The sequence below is a fragment of the Acomys minous genome (genome assembly GCF_964271855.1).
Source record: "Acomys minous genome assembly, chromosome: 1".
Taxonomy (NCBI): domain Eukaryota; kingdom Metazoa; phylum Chordata; class Mammalia; order Rodentia; family Muridae; genus Acomys; species Acomys minous.
Window position 1 is genome coordinate 151402440 of NC_140483.1, and position 16763 is coordinate 151419202.

At 43.0% G+C, this 16763-nt stretch overlaps 1 protein-coding gene across 2 annotated transcripts in view; it reads right to left on the minus strand.

Moving 5' to 3' along the window:
- Positions 1 to 326: 326 nt before the first annotated feature.
- Positions 327 to 16763, minus strand: part of CTNNAL1 (catenin alpha like 1) — a 57127-nt gene continuing 40690 nt past the window's right edge. Inside the window, exons 10-19 of one of the 2 annotated variants that reach the window (XM_084775969.1) lie at positions 15441 to 15533; positions 14545 to 14695; positions 10469 to 10506; positions 6313 to 6363; positions 6061 to 6215; positions 4973 to 5021; positions 2687 to 2743; positions 2002 to 2115; positions 1361 to 1444; positions 327 to 1238 (exon numbers count right to left, since the gene is read on the minus strand). In XM_084775969.1, coding sequence (XP_084632095.1) covers positions 1179 to 1238; positions 1361 to 1444; positions 2002 to 2115; positions 2687 to 2743; positions 4973 to 5021; positions 6061 to 6215; positions 6313 to 6363; positions 10469 to 10506; positions 14545 to 14695; positions 15441 to 15533 — 852 coding nt within the window. In that variant the 3' untranslated portion in view covers positions 327 to 1178. Of the gene's footprint in view, positions 1239 to 1360; positions 1445 to 2001; positions 2116 to 2686; positions 2744 to 4972; positions 5022 to 6060; positions 6216 to 6312; positions 6364 to 10468; positions 10507 to 14544; positions 14696 to 15440; positions 15534 to 16763 lie in introns of those variants that run through there. The other variant, XM_084775970.1, reaches the window with a different exon arrangement.

A 16763-nucleotide genomic window follows, 5' to 3' on the forward strand; every position in this document is an offset into this window, starting at 1 on the left:
GTTTAAAGTAAATCAGAATTTCCACTCAGGAGTTGGTGACAATACTGTCTGTTTCACAGATGTTCTGTTCAGTCATTCCTCTAACAGCCACCTACAAGATTTTACTTTTGAAAGACTGGTTACATCAGCATCTGTGACTTCTACATTGCACCTGCTGCTACTACTGCGCATGCTCTTTCCCTCAGCCCTTGCTCTGATGTTCCACAGTACAGCAAATCAGCTGGGTGATTTCCTGGGCAACCATTTCCTTGCTTTACAATGCAGCTTACAAGGCAAACAGGTGACCAGCAGAGGCACTGCCCCAGCCCAAGAAAAACCTTAAACCGTAAAGTTAAAAAACAATTTATTTTATAATGAGCATTCCAATGCCACATACATAAAATTCAGTGCACAGGTATCTAGGATTTAAACAACATCTTGGTTCCAATGTTCTGTCTTCTGTCCCTACCATTCCATCAATACTGAGAAGAATAATTCAGAGCTCTGTTTTTTAAACCAGTAAGAAATACTTAGGATTCCATCCAGTATTCAGGACTACCTGGTCAGCTATGCATACCACAGCCAGAGTAAAAAGCTGTTTCTTCTTCTGAAGTTGCTCCACGGGGCTTTGGAGTGACTCCTGTTGTTTTCCTTCTAGAAGCAGGGAAAGGGCAGGTGCAGGCTAACAACCTTACCCAGTGAGATGCTTGTTAGAAGAAGCAGTGCTAGCAGGGGTGATCTGTGACCAGGCACTGAGGGACCATTACCCTGCTTCAACAGGGATGGAGAGGATCCACAGGTCTAAGAAAAACTCTGCATTCAGCCAGGCCACTGTATGTTTTCTGCGAAATTAGTGTTGTAGATAGCTTAAAAAACAGTTGGGGGGGCGGGGCCCAGGGGAGTGTGCATTTGCAACTGCGTCTTTGGGATTCAGCCATCATTAAGACAGTTGGGTATTTGGTATGCGATTAAACAATACCCTGAGCACAGCGTCTATTTTCAGATTGTGTTGCCATTAGAATCTTAGCAAATGCCGCAGCAATATGACTGTCAGTAAGCTTTCTAATCTGAAGATCAGAAAAAAAGATTTCAGCATTCTCTTTAAAAAACTAATGGATTTCTGCAAGTACAAAGGATCATTGGCTTCTTAAAAAGGTCAGCTGTACCACAATGCTATTCCAGAGATGAGCCCGGCCTGCTCAAGTGTCCCCATCCGTGATATCTTTATTTGTCGCTGAGACCCATCTGCTATTTTCCATCTGAACGGAAAAGGTAAGACAGTTAGCTTCTGCAGTGCTCTGAAGACAAGCTGCAAAGCGAATACTGCACAACATCATATTCCTTTGCATTTATAAGGTTAAATACACAAAAGCAACCTCACCTTCTTCAGTAGCTTATAGCAAAGTGAGAGGAGCTGGACCACAAGAGCCATCATGGACCTTATCTTTGTAATACACTTGTCGACCTATGGTGACAAAGCATGTGTGTCATTCTAACAGTAGTACTTTAAAAAATGTAGTCATCTACTTGGTTTTACAGTGGTCAAGTTTCTCTAATATGGAGATCTAAAAGATCCTGAAAGGCATAGCTCAGGGTAGCTGTGGTGACTTGGCTGCCTGGTCTCATGCCAGGTTCTTGGAACCCCAGGAAGGAGGCTGTGTATGGTCCTCTCAAACAGTCCTCACTGACAGTGCATCCCCGTCACACTCCGCCCAAATTCCTCAGCTATATCACAAGGGCCTCTACTCCCAAGGCATTTATTTATGCCACAGAGAGAAGAAGACTCCGGGTGATGGACTCGGAAGTGCCACTCAGTGCTAGGAACTCCCGTGCAGCCTCTGATGGAATTGTTGGTGGCCTGCTGCTCTCTGGGGTCAGTCATGGAGCAGCTGCTTTCAGGCACGTGTGAAACAAGGGAGCAGATTCTGTGCACTTCAGCACCAGGGCTGGAGCTGACCTGACAGACAGACAGACATATGAAACGCTGACAAGCATTTCCAGAGAGCCCACCCTCTCCTTTACCTTCAGGAACACTTTACTCTGCAGAGACGTCTTCGTTATTGTCTGAAGCTGGTGGCACAGAGGAATTAGCTTGTTTATTTCCAGGAGAAGCATAAGTTTGTCATCATCTTTTAGCTGAAATGTAATTTAGGAAGTTATTACAACTTCAACAAAACTCCTATCTTTTATACATCTTTCTAGAAAGCATCTCACATATAGACCTGGCCGGCCTGATACTCACTGTGCAGACTAGGCTGGCCTCAAACACATGGAGACCCACCTAACCTATATGTTTTTCCTACTTAGTGCTTATTTCTGTTTTCATATACAAGTAAGGAATAACTGAAATCCCTTAGGATGTCATCATGAAACAATGTTTGTTTTGATCAATGTACACTTTTCACAAATCATAAATATTTGTTACGTTTTGTCTTCTGTGGTGCTGCAAACAGAACTCAGGACTCTGCCTACTGGACAAGGTCTTCCACTGGGCTTGATCCATCTCCCCCAAGGAGTATAATCACACAAAAGTACAGAATGTAAACAGAATAACAACAACAACAAAAAAAAACCAGGTTAACAGAACAACATGTTCTCTGAATTTGCTCCTAGCCTATATCTTACATAGTTCCATGTATGAGTTCTGTGCTCCTAGTGTGGGCATGTATAATCACTAGCACTGGACACAGAGGGAGACACGAATTACCTGTTTTGAAAATGACTGTACACTTGAAGTAAGCTTTAATCCCTCTGCAGCAAAGACCTGGTAGAGTGAAAACATCACTGTTTTAGGTCAATGTGTGCTGGATGGTTGATAAACAAATATTCTCAGTTATTTCACATATTTGAAAAATAACCCAGACATTAAGAATCAGTCACAGCCTGCCGGGTGTGGTGGCGCACGCCTTTAATCCCAGCACTCGAGAGGCAGAGGCAGGTGGATTGCTATGAGTTCAAGGCCAGCCTGGTCTACAAAGCGAGTCCAGGAGTGCCAAGGCTACACAGAGAGACCCTGTCTCGAGAAAAGAAAAAGAATAAATAAAGAAAGAACCAGTCACAGATCTCCAAAATGTTTCCATTGTATCACATGAAACACAAGGGTTTAGCTGGAATCAAAATGTTTTTCCAGACCTACGGCAAATCCTCAGAAAGGCTCCTCTATACCAGAGGATCTCCAGTTACTCTGAGAGCCACACACACTGGCTAGTCCTTTCTGAAGAGATCCTCAGCTCACTTTATAAGATCTCCAATAACAGGAGTCATTTTTCTTCAGAGTGTAGGCACTGGTAACTTGCCCATGGTTCAGTAAATAACAACCTGTACACATGTAAGCAACCCCAAGTAAACAATGGGTTATTAAACAACAACAACAAAAAGACATGAGAGTAGGGAGGCATGACTTGAGAAGAAGAAAAAGCAAGTTCCATTGGGGGAGGGGAACAGGATAAAAGAATGCAGGCGTGGTTGGTGGTGAATAAAATACATTATATACATGTATAAAATTGTCAAAAAGTAAGACATTAATTTTTGAATCCTCAAGTATAAAAGTCATAAATCCTGGGGAGTGAGGTCAGGTTAGAATTCTGCTGCATTCACCTATCCATGACTCAATTTGCCTCCAGACAAATCCCACACCAGCTATCTGAGAGGACCAACCCAGACAGTTAGAATTTGTTGTAATTTTCAGATTTTATCTGTTCACCTTGCATTTTACAGTTTAGAGAACAGGACTATGGAGAGGAGTGAAAACTAAGGCCAGACAAGTAGGAGGAACAGTCAGGTCACATTAAAATGCAGAACACATAAGACACCTTAAAATGTCATAACAGGGGGCTGCAGAGATGGCTTGTCTGGCAAGAGCACTTGCTGCTCTTTCAGAGGACCCAAATTCAGTTCCCAGCACCAAGACACCCACAACCACCTGTAATTTCAGCTCCAGGGAGTCTGACACCCTCTTCTGGCCTCTGAGGGCACCTTCACAGTGGCATTGGCACACACACAAATAATAACTATAATAATAAATCTTTTAAAAATGCTACCACAGCCTGGTGGCACTCAGAGGAAGGATAGCAGGCTACCAAGAAGAGACTTGATACCCTATGAGCATATACAGGGGGAGGAGGTCCCCCTTAGTAACAGTCATAGGGGAGGGGAGGAAGGGGAAAATGGGAGGAAGGGAGGAATGGGAGGATACAAGGGATGGGAGAACCATTTAGATGTAATATGAATAAATTGATAAAATACATCTTTAAAAAATGCTACCACAACAATAACGGATCAAAACAAATGTACTTGGCAACAATAATAAGGCAAATATCAGAATGATTTAGGAAGTCCTGGTAGTAAGCTAAGGAAAGCGTATGGGGGGGGGTTGGCAGAGAAAAGAGTGAACTTTGACCTTCTAGTCAGCTGAATACCTTGTCATTGCTAGTTAGCATGATCTCAAGGTGAAATGCCCCTTTGCACCTTTCTCTAGCCCTGAAAGGGAAGCCAGCAGGCTTTCTCTTAGCTTCAGTCGGCCCTGAATCGTTCACGTCTCTCAGTTCTCATGGTTAATGTGGATAACTCCCAAATCTCTGTCCACTCATTCCTGATACTGGCCTTTGCATTCAATGAGAGAAAAGCACAATGCTTGATCCCCCTCTACAGCTGATGCTCTCCCTCGGTGTTCCCAACCGCAGTCAACGTCTCCATCATAGTGTTAGGTGAATCAGAACTCTATAATGGAACTTGGCATCACTCCACGGCTTCTCAAGCCTGAGTGGACTCACCACCATCACACTTGAAACAAAGGTGGGCCTAGCATCACGGGCACCGCACTTGTTCTGCCTCGGAAGTGCTCTTCCCCCACGTGCCCTCCCAACTCTCTCACTTAAGTAACGCACCCACCCAGCTGGCGCCATAGAGCAGGCTTCCCACCACCCTCCATCACCTTCCTCTCCTTACCCTACTGCCTCTCATCTCTCCGAGTACTTATGAAAATAAAACATACCTCTAGGAAGTGAATTAAGTCCTGGGAGGTTTTCAGTGGCCCCTCTCCTCTAAAACACAATGAGTTATTAAGATAAATGCAAGCGTGGAAGTTGGCTTATATAACAATGTTTTAGAGCAGAACTCGTTTTAAAGAATAATATGAACACACTGATAGTAAAATTATACAAACTAATTTTGTAATGCAAGCAAAACTGAAACGGGACAGTTAATTAGTGTCATTTGTCCTTTTCAATCTGTTTTTATTATTTTGCTTCATGAGTAAAGATATGAGACCTGATAATATGTCTCAACCAAATCCTTTTTTTTTATTATTTATTTTTTTGGCAATGAAAAAAATATCAGACCCAAAGCCAGTAAAGCCTCAGTTTTAATTTCAGCTCTAGCAGGAACTCAGTTTCAGCTTCAATGAGGCATATGTAAAATTCCAGCTCAAACTGTAGAAAATAATCATAAAACTAATTGTGTTGGCCAGTTTTATTCAGGAGTTTAAAAGCTACCAAGAATTAAAAACTCTGAAAGCTGAGAGGTAAATTTCAACAGAGCAACCAGCAGGATACACAGGAGGAGCGACGGTCCAGGCACAAGTTGGGGAGGCGCGCCCCAGCAGCAGCAGCGTCTGCAGCTAACAGCTCTGAGCAAACGTGCAGACACCATGATGAAATAACAATCTGCACTTCAACCATAGGAGATAATTACATCACGGGGACATGCCTAAGTAAAGAAGGCATTATACGCTCATGTATTACAGGAATTCTGTTTTCCTGAGCCTCAGTATTTCGCTTCCAAAGCCTGAAGAGCTTAAGCTAGGCTCTGTTATGCCGTGGAGTTGTTCCTCACTTCCCAATCTATAATTAACTTTTTAAAGATTTATTTATTTATGATTCATGCCTACAGTCCCAGTACTCAGGAGCCTGAGATAGGAAGACTGCTGCAAATTTCAAGCCAGCCTAGGCTGAGGTATAAGACCCTGTCTCAAAAAAAAAAAAAAATAATAATAATAATAATAATAATAGTAGTAGTAGTAGTAGTAGTAGTAGTAGTAGTAATAAGCAAACATGTAAACAAGTCAAAATGTCACTGCATTACCTAGTAAATAAATACAGAGAGTAGGCCATCCTGGACATGTTCCGGCCGTGTCGCACGATCTCGTTCTCTTGGTCCTCCCACTTTTCAATCTCACAGTCAGCATCGGAGGTGAGCAGACCCAGCTTCAGCCCGAGCTTTGCTACCTTGGCTTGCTCCTACGAACACATTGCAATCACAGGCCTGCCCTTGGAAGGACCATCTCACAAGTCTGTCACTACTCATGTAAGACCGTTACAGGACCAAAGAGCGTACCTCGGAATCAGCTTTGTCGGGCTTTAAGGACTTCAGGTTTGCACTGTTCTTCTGTGACAATAAAAAGAGTAGAAAACTAACATTTAATTGGGAGGAAAGATGGCAGTAATAGAAAACATACAAACTTGCAATGAACCATAACTTGACTGTACCCCATAAGCAGTTAGATTGGACAGTTAACTGCACTTGTAAATATTCTACTAGGTAGGTGACTGCTACTCAGAGCAAGTCATTGGTTTGGAATTCAGGGCCAGGTGGCAAAGGCGGGAGTCATGTGCAGCTGTCTGTTCTCTGTGTTACTAGCTGCCTGCTCCCTTTCACAAGGTCTTTGGGGCCTCAAGACACCACCTAAAATATCTCAGAATCCACTGATATTGTCCCTCAGAGCTCCATGACTTCTCTGTTATAATAAGATGGGCGATAACAAATAACAAATTTGTGAGTTCTTTCCTAATGGTTGTGACTCTATAACCTAATGCCTTCAAATCTCTGAATTTCAACGCCCTCTCTGCCATCACAGAGGTATATCCTGAAGGCCAGGTTGCAAAAACCTTACTTTAAACTTAGAATTTAATGTAAGCCTGTGCTCAGTGGTCTCCTACTTAAAAGAGAACAAGTTTGTTTTCCATAACTATAGGGAACACAATGAATTGCTCCTAGGGAAGAAGCCTATCATAGGTCACCAGGCTAGTTCAGAGATGCCTATTAACTCCAAGAGCAGAGAGCTGTAATACGCCCTACCACTCACTAAAGCAATGCTTCTTTGAAATTTATATTCAAAAGTTCTTTTGAGATGGCAGCCCACAGTGAGACTTCTCCTACTCAGAGACATGTTAAAAGCTCCCATAGTAGCCAGGCATAGTGGCATACATCTGTAATCCCAGCTCTTGGGAGGCAAAGGCAGGTGAATCTTGTGAGTTCGAGGCCAGCCTGGTCTACAAAGCAAGTCCAGGATAGCCACAGCTACACAGAAAAACCCTGTCTCAAAACAAACAAAGAGCAGGAGTGCAGGACAGGGAAGCCAACAGAGACAAAATGGCCAAGAACTGGAGAAAGCCATTTGTCCGGTGGGAACACATTCAAATTACACACACACACACACACACACACACACACACACACACACACACACACACACAATCATATATTTATATATGTATAGGCAAGATGTGAATTACAGTCATATGCCTGTCTAGCTTTTAAAAATTCCAAACTTTTAATTTTTTTAACTTTAACTTATGCCTACGGGTATTCTGCTCGCCTGAACGGTCTGTGCACCATGTGCATGCCTGGTGCCCTTGGAGGCCACAAGAAGGGATCAGAGCCCTTCTAGGGTTACAGAAGGAGTAATAGTGATCAAGCCTGCCACCCAGTGGACACAGTTTGGAAATGCAGCTTATTATATAAAGCTGAAGATTTTTCTAAAAAAGGAGCTACATTTTCTAAAAAAAGCTACAGTTAGCTGTGCTACATTTAACTAAGGAAATGATTCATGTCTTGAAATTATGTTACTAAAGATTGGGGGATCCACTAAGTTCAATAAAGTCTTCCTTCCACTCAATGGATTAAGGCCTGTGATGTCTTTTCTGACTTCTTTTCCCAAGTACTGGGGATGGGGCCCAGGCCTGTAGACACAAGGCGGTGCTCTCAGGGGCCACAGCATGAGCACGCTTTCTTGTTTTGTTGTTGTTGCTTGGTTATTGTGTGTCTGTTTTGTCTTGTTTGAGGAATCTGTCTTAGAGGCCAGGTTGACATCAAGTTCATGATCCTCCTGTCTCAGACTTCTGAGTGTGTGCTTTCATGCCCAGCTATCTGATGTCTTTTCTTATCCAAAACTGTCTTACAGGAGCCCCAACTTACAGCACCTCAAACAATCAACTTGCTGGGAGGTGGTGGTGCTCACCTATAATCCCAGCACTCGGGAGGCAGAGGCAGGTGGATCGCTGTGAGTTTGAGGCCAGCCTGGTCTACAAAGTGAGTCCAGGACAGTCAAGGCTACACAGAGAAACCCTGTCACGAAAAATTAAAAATAAAAAAAAAATCAACTTATCTTTATTTGATTAAATACACAGTATATTAACTATTATCGTCTATTGGATTCAAGGTGGATTAAGATAGACAAATTAGAGCCGGGCATGGTGGCGCACACCTTTAATCCCAGCACTTGGGAGGCAGAGGTAGGCAGATCGCTGTGAGTTCGAGGCCAGCCTGGTCTACAAAGTGAGTCCAGGACGGCCAAGGCTACACAGAGAGACCCTGTCTCGGGAAAAAAAAAAAAAAGACAAATTAGATAAAACACATACTTCCAAACTGTTTTGGTGATAAATTGTGGCATAAATAACTGTTTCTTAAAAATTAACAAAACGATTTTGCAGTTTTATAATAATTTTTCTTCTCTGTATTCGGTATACAAAAGCATTTCAGCACTGAAGCATGGGGCATGTGTGTGTGTGCGTGTATGCAAGTGCACACAGTGTCCAGAAGGCTGCAGTTACAGGGGGCAGTGTGACACCCTATATGGGTAATAGGAACCAACCTTAAGCCCTCTGTAAGAGCAGTGTGCACTCTTAACCACTAAACCATCTCAGCAACCCCTCTGTCCTTTTGAAAATGCAAGGATTTGAATGTCCATCAGTTCTTGCCCTCTTTATCAGTCACTCCCACTGCCATTTCATTCCAAAGACATAAAAGTGTTATTATCTGTCTTGTTACTGTCCACACTGTCTTGATACCAAGTGTTCACTACCACTGTTACTAGTAATTAATAAATTCTCTCTCCTCTCTTCATTTTTTTTATATAAGACTAAATATGTACTAATAAAGCAGCTGTTAGCCACAATGAGGCCAGTCTGAACTAGGATGCTATATGTGTAAAATACACTTGAGATTGCCGGGCATGGTGGCACACGCCTTTAATCCCAGCACTCGGGAGGAAGAGGCAGGTGGATTGCTGTGAGTTCGAGGCCAGCCTGGTCTACAAAGCGAGTCCAGAACAGCCAAGGCTAAAACAAAGAGACCCTGTCTCAAAAAACCAAACAAAAAAAAAAAAAAAAAAAAAAACAAGATTTTGAAGATTTAAGATGACAACGAGGCTAAAGAGTTTTCCACAGTTCCAAGTTGAGTGGTAAAGGAATAATGTTTGGGACACACTGGGAATAAAATATGATATAAAATTAGCTTCAAATTTTTCTTTGCATAGCTACCTAAATTTTTAATTATGTATGTGCCTAAAAGACTATTCTGTCTTTTTCATTGATGCAATGAATCACACAATTTTTTTTTTTTTTACTATCAATTCAGACCAGACAGGTCTAGGCAACCGGAAGACACAGCAAGCAGGGTATTTCCCACCCCTTATCCTCGTGATTAATCGTTTCCCACCGGTGCCCAATGTGACACCAAGCCAGCAGGAGCTGACCAAGGAGCACCTGATGGCCTGCGGTGTATATTAGACCCCAGAGGGACCCTTTGTTCATGCCTGGGGAAATGGTTGTAACTTCAGTCTTAAGTCTTCACTCTCTCATCTGCCACCACACTTTCTTCTCTCTGAGAAGCTACTTCTACAGTCGGGTTTTCTTTGTTTGCTGTTTCCCCACACATGCTCCTGAAATTTGGGTGTCAGGGCATTTGATTGCTCTAAGACTAGTCCTTATGATAAAAGATCTTTTTCCATAGTCTCTGTGTTCTAAATACCCTGGATTATATTCATGATTATAAATGCCAAAATGTCATAAGGGTAACAAGCTGTTAAAAGGCTATCAGCCAAAACATAGAAATCTTAGTTTCTAAAAGGGATTTTAGGGCCACTGTCCAGCCAATTTATTACTTTTGACCAGGCTGGCCTCTCAGTCACAGATCTGCTCCCAAATTCTAAGATTAAAGGTATGTGCTACCAGGTCTGGCAATGAACGTCTTAATATACAAAAAAACAATTCCAGCACCACTCTGCAAATGAAACCATAGATATGGAGAGGAAACCCCTTCCCAGTTCACAGATTCCATTCTTCTCTGAACCCCCAAAGCTGAACACACCAGAGAAGTGACCCGGAAGAGTGGACATTTACCATCCTAACTTGTCCCGGTTGCTGAGGGAGAGGGATAGCAGTAGGCAAGAAGAGGGTCACTTAAATTCTGAAAGCAGAGCGCTTGTACTCACCACGGGCTTTGGAAGTGAAAGCTGGTCATACTTCTCCCCTGCAAATAACATACATCACTTAAAAACGTTCAGCTGACACCGTTTCATTACTGACACTTAACGTTTTCAATAGTAAACAAGAATGTCACATTACATGGAATAATCTAGACTGTCGATTGTGTGACTCAGCTATGACAGCATGACTTGGTTTACAGAGGTGAACCTGCCAACACCTCATCTCTAAGGAGCCTGCCGTGCCAGAGCTCTCCGCCAAGGAAAGGGAAAACGAAAAGCAAAATACATCATTGGGATTGACTTCCACTGCTAGGCAGCCTACTGTTCCCGGAACCAGAATCCTCTCGTCAGGCCCAGCATCGTTCTTCTTCCCTTCCTCCACATGGCAAACCCAATCTCCAACTAACCTCATCTGCTATTCTCCCTCCGGGAGGTGAGGAGAAGAAACAAAGCCCACAGGGCTGGTGGCTGTGAGTCAGGCGTGCAGCATGGAGCTGGCCACAGGGACGGGAGGGACCCGCAGTGTCCATTTCACCCGCTGCTCTACCTGCCATCTTTCTGGCTTGCAGATCAGTTTACAATGGATAATGATTTTGTTTTATAAAGCTAGTCTGTGACAGCTTTAAACTAGAATTTAAGATAAGATTTGTGAAAGAATAAATTTTTAAAAATAAGTCAAAAATACTACCAAGAAGAGACTTGATACCCTATAAGCATATACTGGGGGAGGAGGTTCCCCTCAGTCACAGTCACAGGGGAGGGGAGTAGGGGGTAAGTGGGAGGAGGGAGGAATGGAAGGACACCAGGGATGGGATAATAATTGAGATGTAATATGAATAAATTATAAAATATATTTTAAAAATACTAAAAAAAATAAGTCAAAAAGAAAAAAAAATCAAGATTCACCCATGTTGCTACTTTCCAACTATATTTAACATTCATATATTATTACTATTATTATTATTATTTTAGTTTTTTTAAGACAGGAATTACTTAACCCCCTGGCTGCCCTGGGACTTGCTTTGTGGACCAGGCTGGCCTCAAACTCCCAGGGATCACCATGCCAGCTTAGCATTAATATTTTAGTGGTAGAGGGGGAAAAAAAAGCCAATTCTTTGAGTGTCCTGGTTGGGTTTTTTTTTTGGTCAGTTTAACACAATTTGCTTTTGGTCACAGCACTTATTACAGCAATAGAGACCCTAAGACATTTAGTGACCATCTTATTTAACAGAACAATTTACTTGTGGCACACACCTTTAATCCCAGCGCTTGGGAGGCAGAGGCAGGTGGATCACTGTGAGTTCGAGACCAACCTAGTCTACAAAGTGAGTCCAGGACAGCCAAGGCTACACAGAGAAAGCCTGTCTTGAAAAAAAAAAACAAAACAAAACAAAATAAAAAATAAAATAAAATAAAGAGTACATATATTTTTTTAACGATTTGAAAAACAATTGCTGAGGTGTTCAGTTGTTTCTAACGTGTTGTTCTTATGGTACTAAGGACTGAAGCCAGGGCCTTGCAAAAACAAAGCACACACTACACAGCTGAACTACAGCCCACCCTGGTAACTGCTCCCTCTTTTTCTTTATCTTTTTAAACATTCATCTACTTGTGTGTAGATACAAACATTTATGTACTTGTGTGCGTGTACATGCATGTCCCTGAGCATTCTGAGGTCAGAGGAAAATTTGTGGGGACCAGTTCCCTCCTTCCGCTTGGTGACCAGGCTTGGTGGTCATCTCAGCAGCCCTGGTGGCTGACAGACACCTTCTTTTTAAGGAAAGAGTGGTAAAATCAGCTATAGTATAACACTAACTTTAGATTGAAGTGATAACTTTCTAAAAAAGATTTATTATATATATACAGTGCTCTGCCTGCATGTACACCTGCAGCCAGAAGAGGGCATCAGATCACTGTGAGCCACCACGTGGTTGCTGGGAATTGAACACAGGACCTCTGGAGCAGCAGCAGGCAGTGCTCTTAACCTCTAAGCCATCTCTCCAGCTCCGAAATGGTAACTTTTTAAAGCTGAAGCCTCGTGTAGCTCAGCTCACCTCCAACTCACTATGTAGCCAAGGCTGGCCTTGAACTTGTGATCCTCCCGCCTTTGTCCCTGAGCACTGAAGTTTACAAGCAGGCACCACCATCACATCCCATGTGACCCAGGGCTTCATGCCTCCTAGGCAAGCAGTCTCCCAAGTGAGCTCCATCCCTGCCCACGAAATGATACTGTTTGGGGAACAATGTTTTAAATAAAACTCTATTACAAAGCAAATGTCACCTTTAAACTTTCTCTTGTGTTGACCAGCGCCTTCCTATCACACAGGCTGCTCACATCCTGTCCCTTTGGGTGGGGCTGATCTACAAGGGGTATTGCTGTTAAGGGCCAGTTAGTGAAACTGGAAAAGACTTATCATTTGAATAAGTTCCTTAGAACTTATTTAGGATTGCAAGGGAGTGTTGTTGTTAATGGTTTCCTGGCCTTGGAACTGTGAGGATTATAAAGCTTTCTGAGGAAGAAGCCGTTTCCATGTCTCCTCGCCTTTAGTCTCTTACTCAAAAATGGCCGACTTACAGGAAGATTGATAGAAATGGCCTTAGCTCGCTTGTAATTCATCATTTACAGTCTTCCTGAACCTTTATCTTTATATCTCTAAAAAGCAGCCCTGAGAAGCATGAAGAGGGTAGAAGGGCTACTTAGGCTCAGCAGCTTAGGAAGCCATCTTGTACTATCTAGCCTAGCCTGCGACCCTCTATTGCTGCCTCGGCCCAAAAGGGGCTACACAGGCACTGTCTCTGTGGCCCTGGTAGTTCTCAGATACAACAGAGTTGAAAAAAAAAAATACAACAGAGAGAAACAGATGCACTGGAAAGCGCTCTCGCAGGCGCTGGTTTGCCACCATTACCATCTACCTAGTTGATTTGTCACTTGGTGAGAGTCCCTGTTATCTCTAAGGTTCTTATTCATTACCTAATCCAATATAAAAATAAAAGAAACCACAGTGACCATGTGCCCCAAAGCCACGTACAGAAATCTGCTTTAATCCTAGCCTGTCCACAGCGGACGGTGGGGAGGTCAAGAGCACTGCCTAGGACTGAGACCGCCCAGCCTTCTGAAGTGGATCTAGAGAGACCGGAGCATCCTTGTGAGCCTTTGTCACTTCATCCTTTCCCACTAGAATCCGGTAGAGGCAGGGTAGGGTTGAAAGATCCTGCTAACAAGTGTGAGAGGCTGAGAAAACTTCCATCTCTCAGACTTGGTAAGAATCTAGCTCTCTGCTACTCGCTCTCTGTGGACACTGACATACTGACCCCTGTCAGCTTCGGCTTCATTAATAAACTCCAGAGACATTATCGGCCTAATGGGTTACTAAGAAGATGGACAGCGATGGCTGTGACATTTTATTTTTAAGAAGTCATGCTTTAACGCTAACAGAAGCCATTCAAAGGGGAAAATCTATACAGACAGACAGACTCACAAACATAGACCATGCGGCACAACGTGATGGGCAGATGACATGAACATAAAGAGGAATGGCGATGCCGTTCCACACTGTGCAGTGCCACTTTCCATGTTGTACGATGCCAGTGCACTTACCGACCGCGGCCAGCATCCCAAGCTTATGCAGTCATCAAGGAGAGAGATTCCACCCGAGCAGAGGGAGGCATTCCAAAAGTCAAATAATCACATTCATTTCATTATGAACTCAGTAGAATTAAGTTAGAGTTTCTGTATTGTACAAGAGCTTTTGTACTAATTAAAACTAACAAAAAAAAAAAACTTAAAGGAAACAAAAGGCCGGCTTGGTTTCAATACAAAATGACAGTTTAGATATGCGCTACTCTATAGTCTAATCTACTTCCTTAATGAGATACTAAAACAATCACATGCTTTTGTCCTTGTTTCCATCTATGGAAGGCATTTTATTATGAAAATAGCCCAGCTGGGCTATAACAAGATAATTAATTTTGCATCCAAGGCTTAACATTAAAAAACAAACCAAAACACTAATGCAGTTATATTAAGGTAATACATAAACAAAAGCTGAAATAATATACTTCAACAAGTGGACGTTTCTCACCTCGTCTTCCTTCAGACGCGTCACTGATTTCCCTTAGCAGTGTCGCCATGTCACTAATCTGAGATGCCCAAGCTTCACAAAACACATCCAGGTTTTCCTTAGCGATTTTGCTAGACGGGTGCAGTGTCAGTGTTTCAGCAGCAGAAATGATCTAAAGGGGCAACGGAAACATGGATGTGTTTGTTAAAATCTCAGCTGTGGGAATCATACTGGACATTAGGTCTTTACTGAGGAATTTTGGCATTGCAGATTCTGATTATCAGTCATTATTTTAATAGCCTAATGTGCTATCTGCCTAACTGGGGATAGTAATTCTACATCTAATAGAATCTTGTTCTAAAACTAACAGACACAAACACTGTCTTAATTTTGTTTATGTATTTTTTTTATTTATTAATTTTCTGTGTGTGCATGCACAGGGTGGCATGCATGTGGAGGTCGGAGGACAAATGAGGGGCTGGTTCCCTCTTTCCACCAATGTGGGGCCCAGGGATGTCATCAGGCTTGTCAGCAAATGCCTTGACCCACTGAGCCATCCAGCTGGCGCTTAGGAATGACTAAGCTGAACTACATTTCTGTGGCTTGTTACATACTGATGTCCTTCTCTGAACGTGTATTACAGTGGCCTGCATTGGAAATAGCCTCATTAAAATAGATACAACCTAGCATTTCAGTTCAATGAGCCGATTTCCAGCCTGGCAGAAAACCAGATGATCCAATAGAATATAGCCACGATCCAGTACTTTACCAACAGGATTCTAGTGTCCTCCTTCCTCTCAGCAGAGTCAGACCTCCACTGATGCAGACCTTCTGCTTGCTTCCTCACAGTCTGTTACACAGTCAAACAGCACACGATATAGGAAAAAAATAATAATAATAACCTGCCATTGCCATACCTGTTGGCCAGTCACCTGAAATGTCTCCTCTGCGTGTATGCAGGTTATTTCAAGGGGTTCCGTGCTGGAGACATGCCTCAACAATCGACAGGCCTGCAAGAAAGCATAGCTACAGTTCACCTTCCACACCCTCATCCTTCTGATGTGGAAAACGAAGCCTACAAACCTAAGAATGGATGTGTACATGACCGAAGGCCAAGTCGGGAGCAGACGTGGGCATAGAGTACTGCTTCTGCTTCCTATCTGACGGAGGCAAGGCGGTCACGAGATGCCAGAGCCACGAGGAACCTTCAAAAGGTCTTGCAGACCACATGTACTTGCTGCATCTGCCTCCAGAGTCCCGCTGCTAAATTGCCAATTATCACAAGCTGATACTTCTCCCTGGGACAATTAGATGTGCACACCTTTCTTCTTTGAGATAGCAATGGATTGGGCAGACTGGTTATAAAGAAGTAGGAAGCCTCCTTTAGAGAAAACTAGTAAATATCATGAGGCTTCCAGGCTACTGTATAGACAAGTAAAAGGCAGGAAGCCAGCTCAATTGTAGCATCACCTTTGTGGATTGCCAAGGGCATATGATAATGTGAAAACTGTATTATATACACCGTGCAGGAGTTTAAATGAAAATGGTGACAGGTGCATAGAGACTGAAACTATTGGGGGGTGTGGCCTTGTTGGAGTCTGTGTGGTGGTGTTGGAGGCAGTGTGTCACTGGGGGGTGGGCTTTGAAGTCTCAGGCACTCAAGCCAAGCCTAGTGTTTCACTGTCCCTTCCTGCGGCCTGTGGATCAAGATGCAGAACTCTCAGCCACCTCCCCAGCACCATGGCTGCCTGCACACTGCCGTGCTTCCCACCATGACAATAATGAACTAAACCTCTGAAACTGTCAGCCAGGCCCAGTTAAATGTTCTCCTTTATAAGAGTTGCTGTGGGGCTGGAGAGATGGCTCAGTGGTTAAGAGCACCGCCTGCTCTTCCAGAGGTCCTGAGTTCAATTCCCAGCAACCACATGGTGGCTCACAACCATCTAATGTAATCTGATACCCTCTTCTACAGATAAAGCACTCATACGCAATAAATAAAATAAATAAATCTTTTTTTTAAAAAAAGAGTTGCTGTGGTCATGATGTCTCTTCATAGCAACAGAAACCCTAACTAAGACCCACTGGCCAAAACAGATCTCACACACACATACGTGATTAAGGGTGCATTTTTTGTAAACTATCAGATACATGGTAACATTTTCAATGGCTAGAAGACTTAGAAAATCAATTAAGATGAGCTGGAATTGTACAGCGAGAAGGTGACTCACACTTAACAGGGG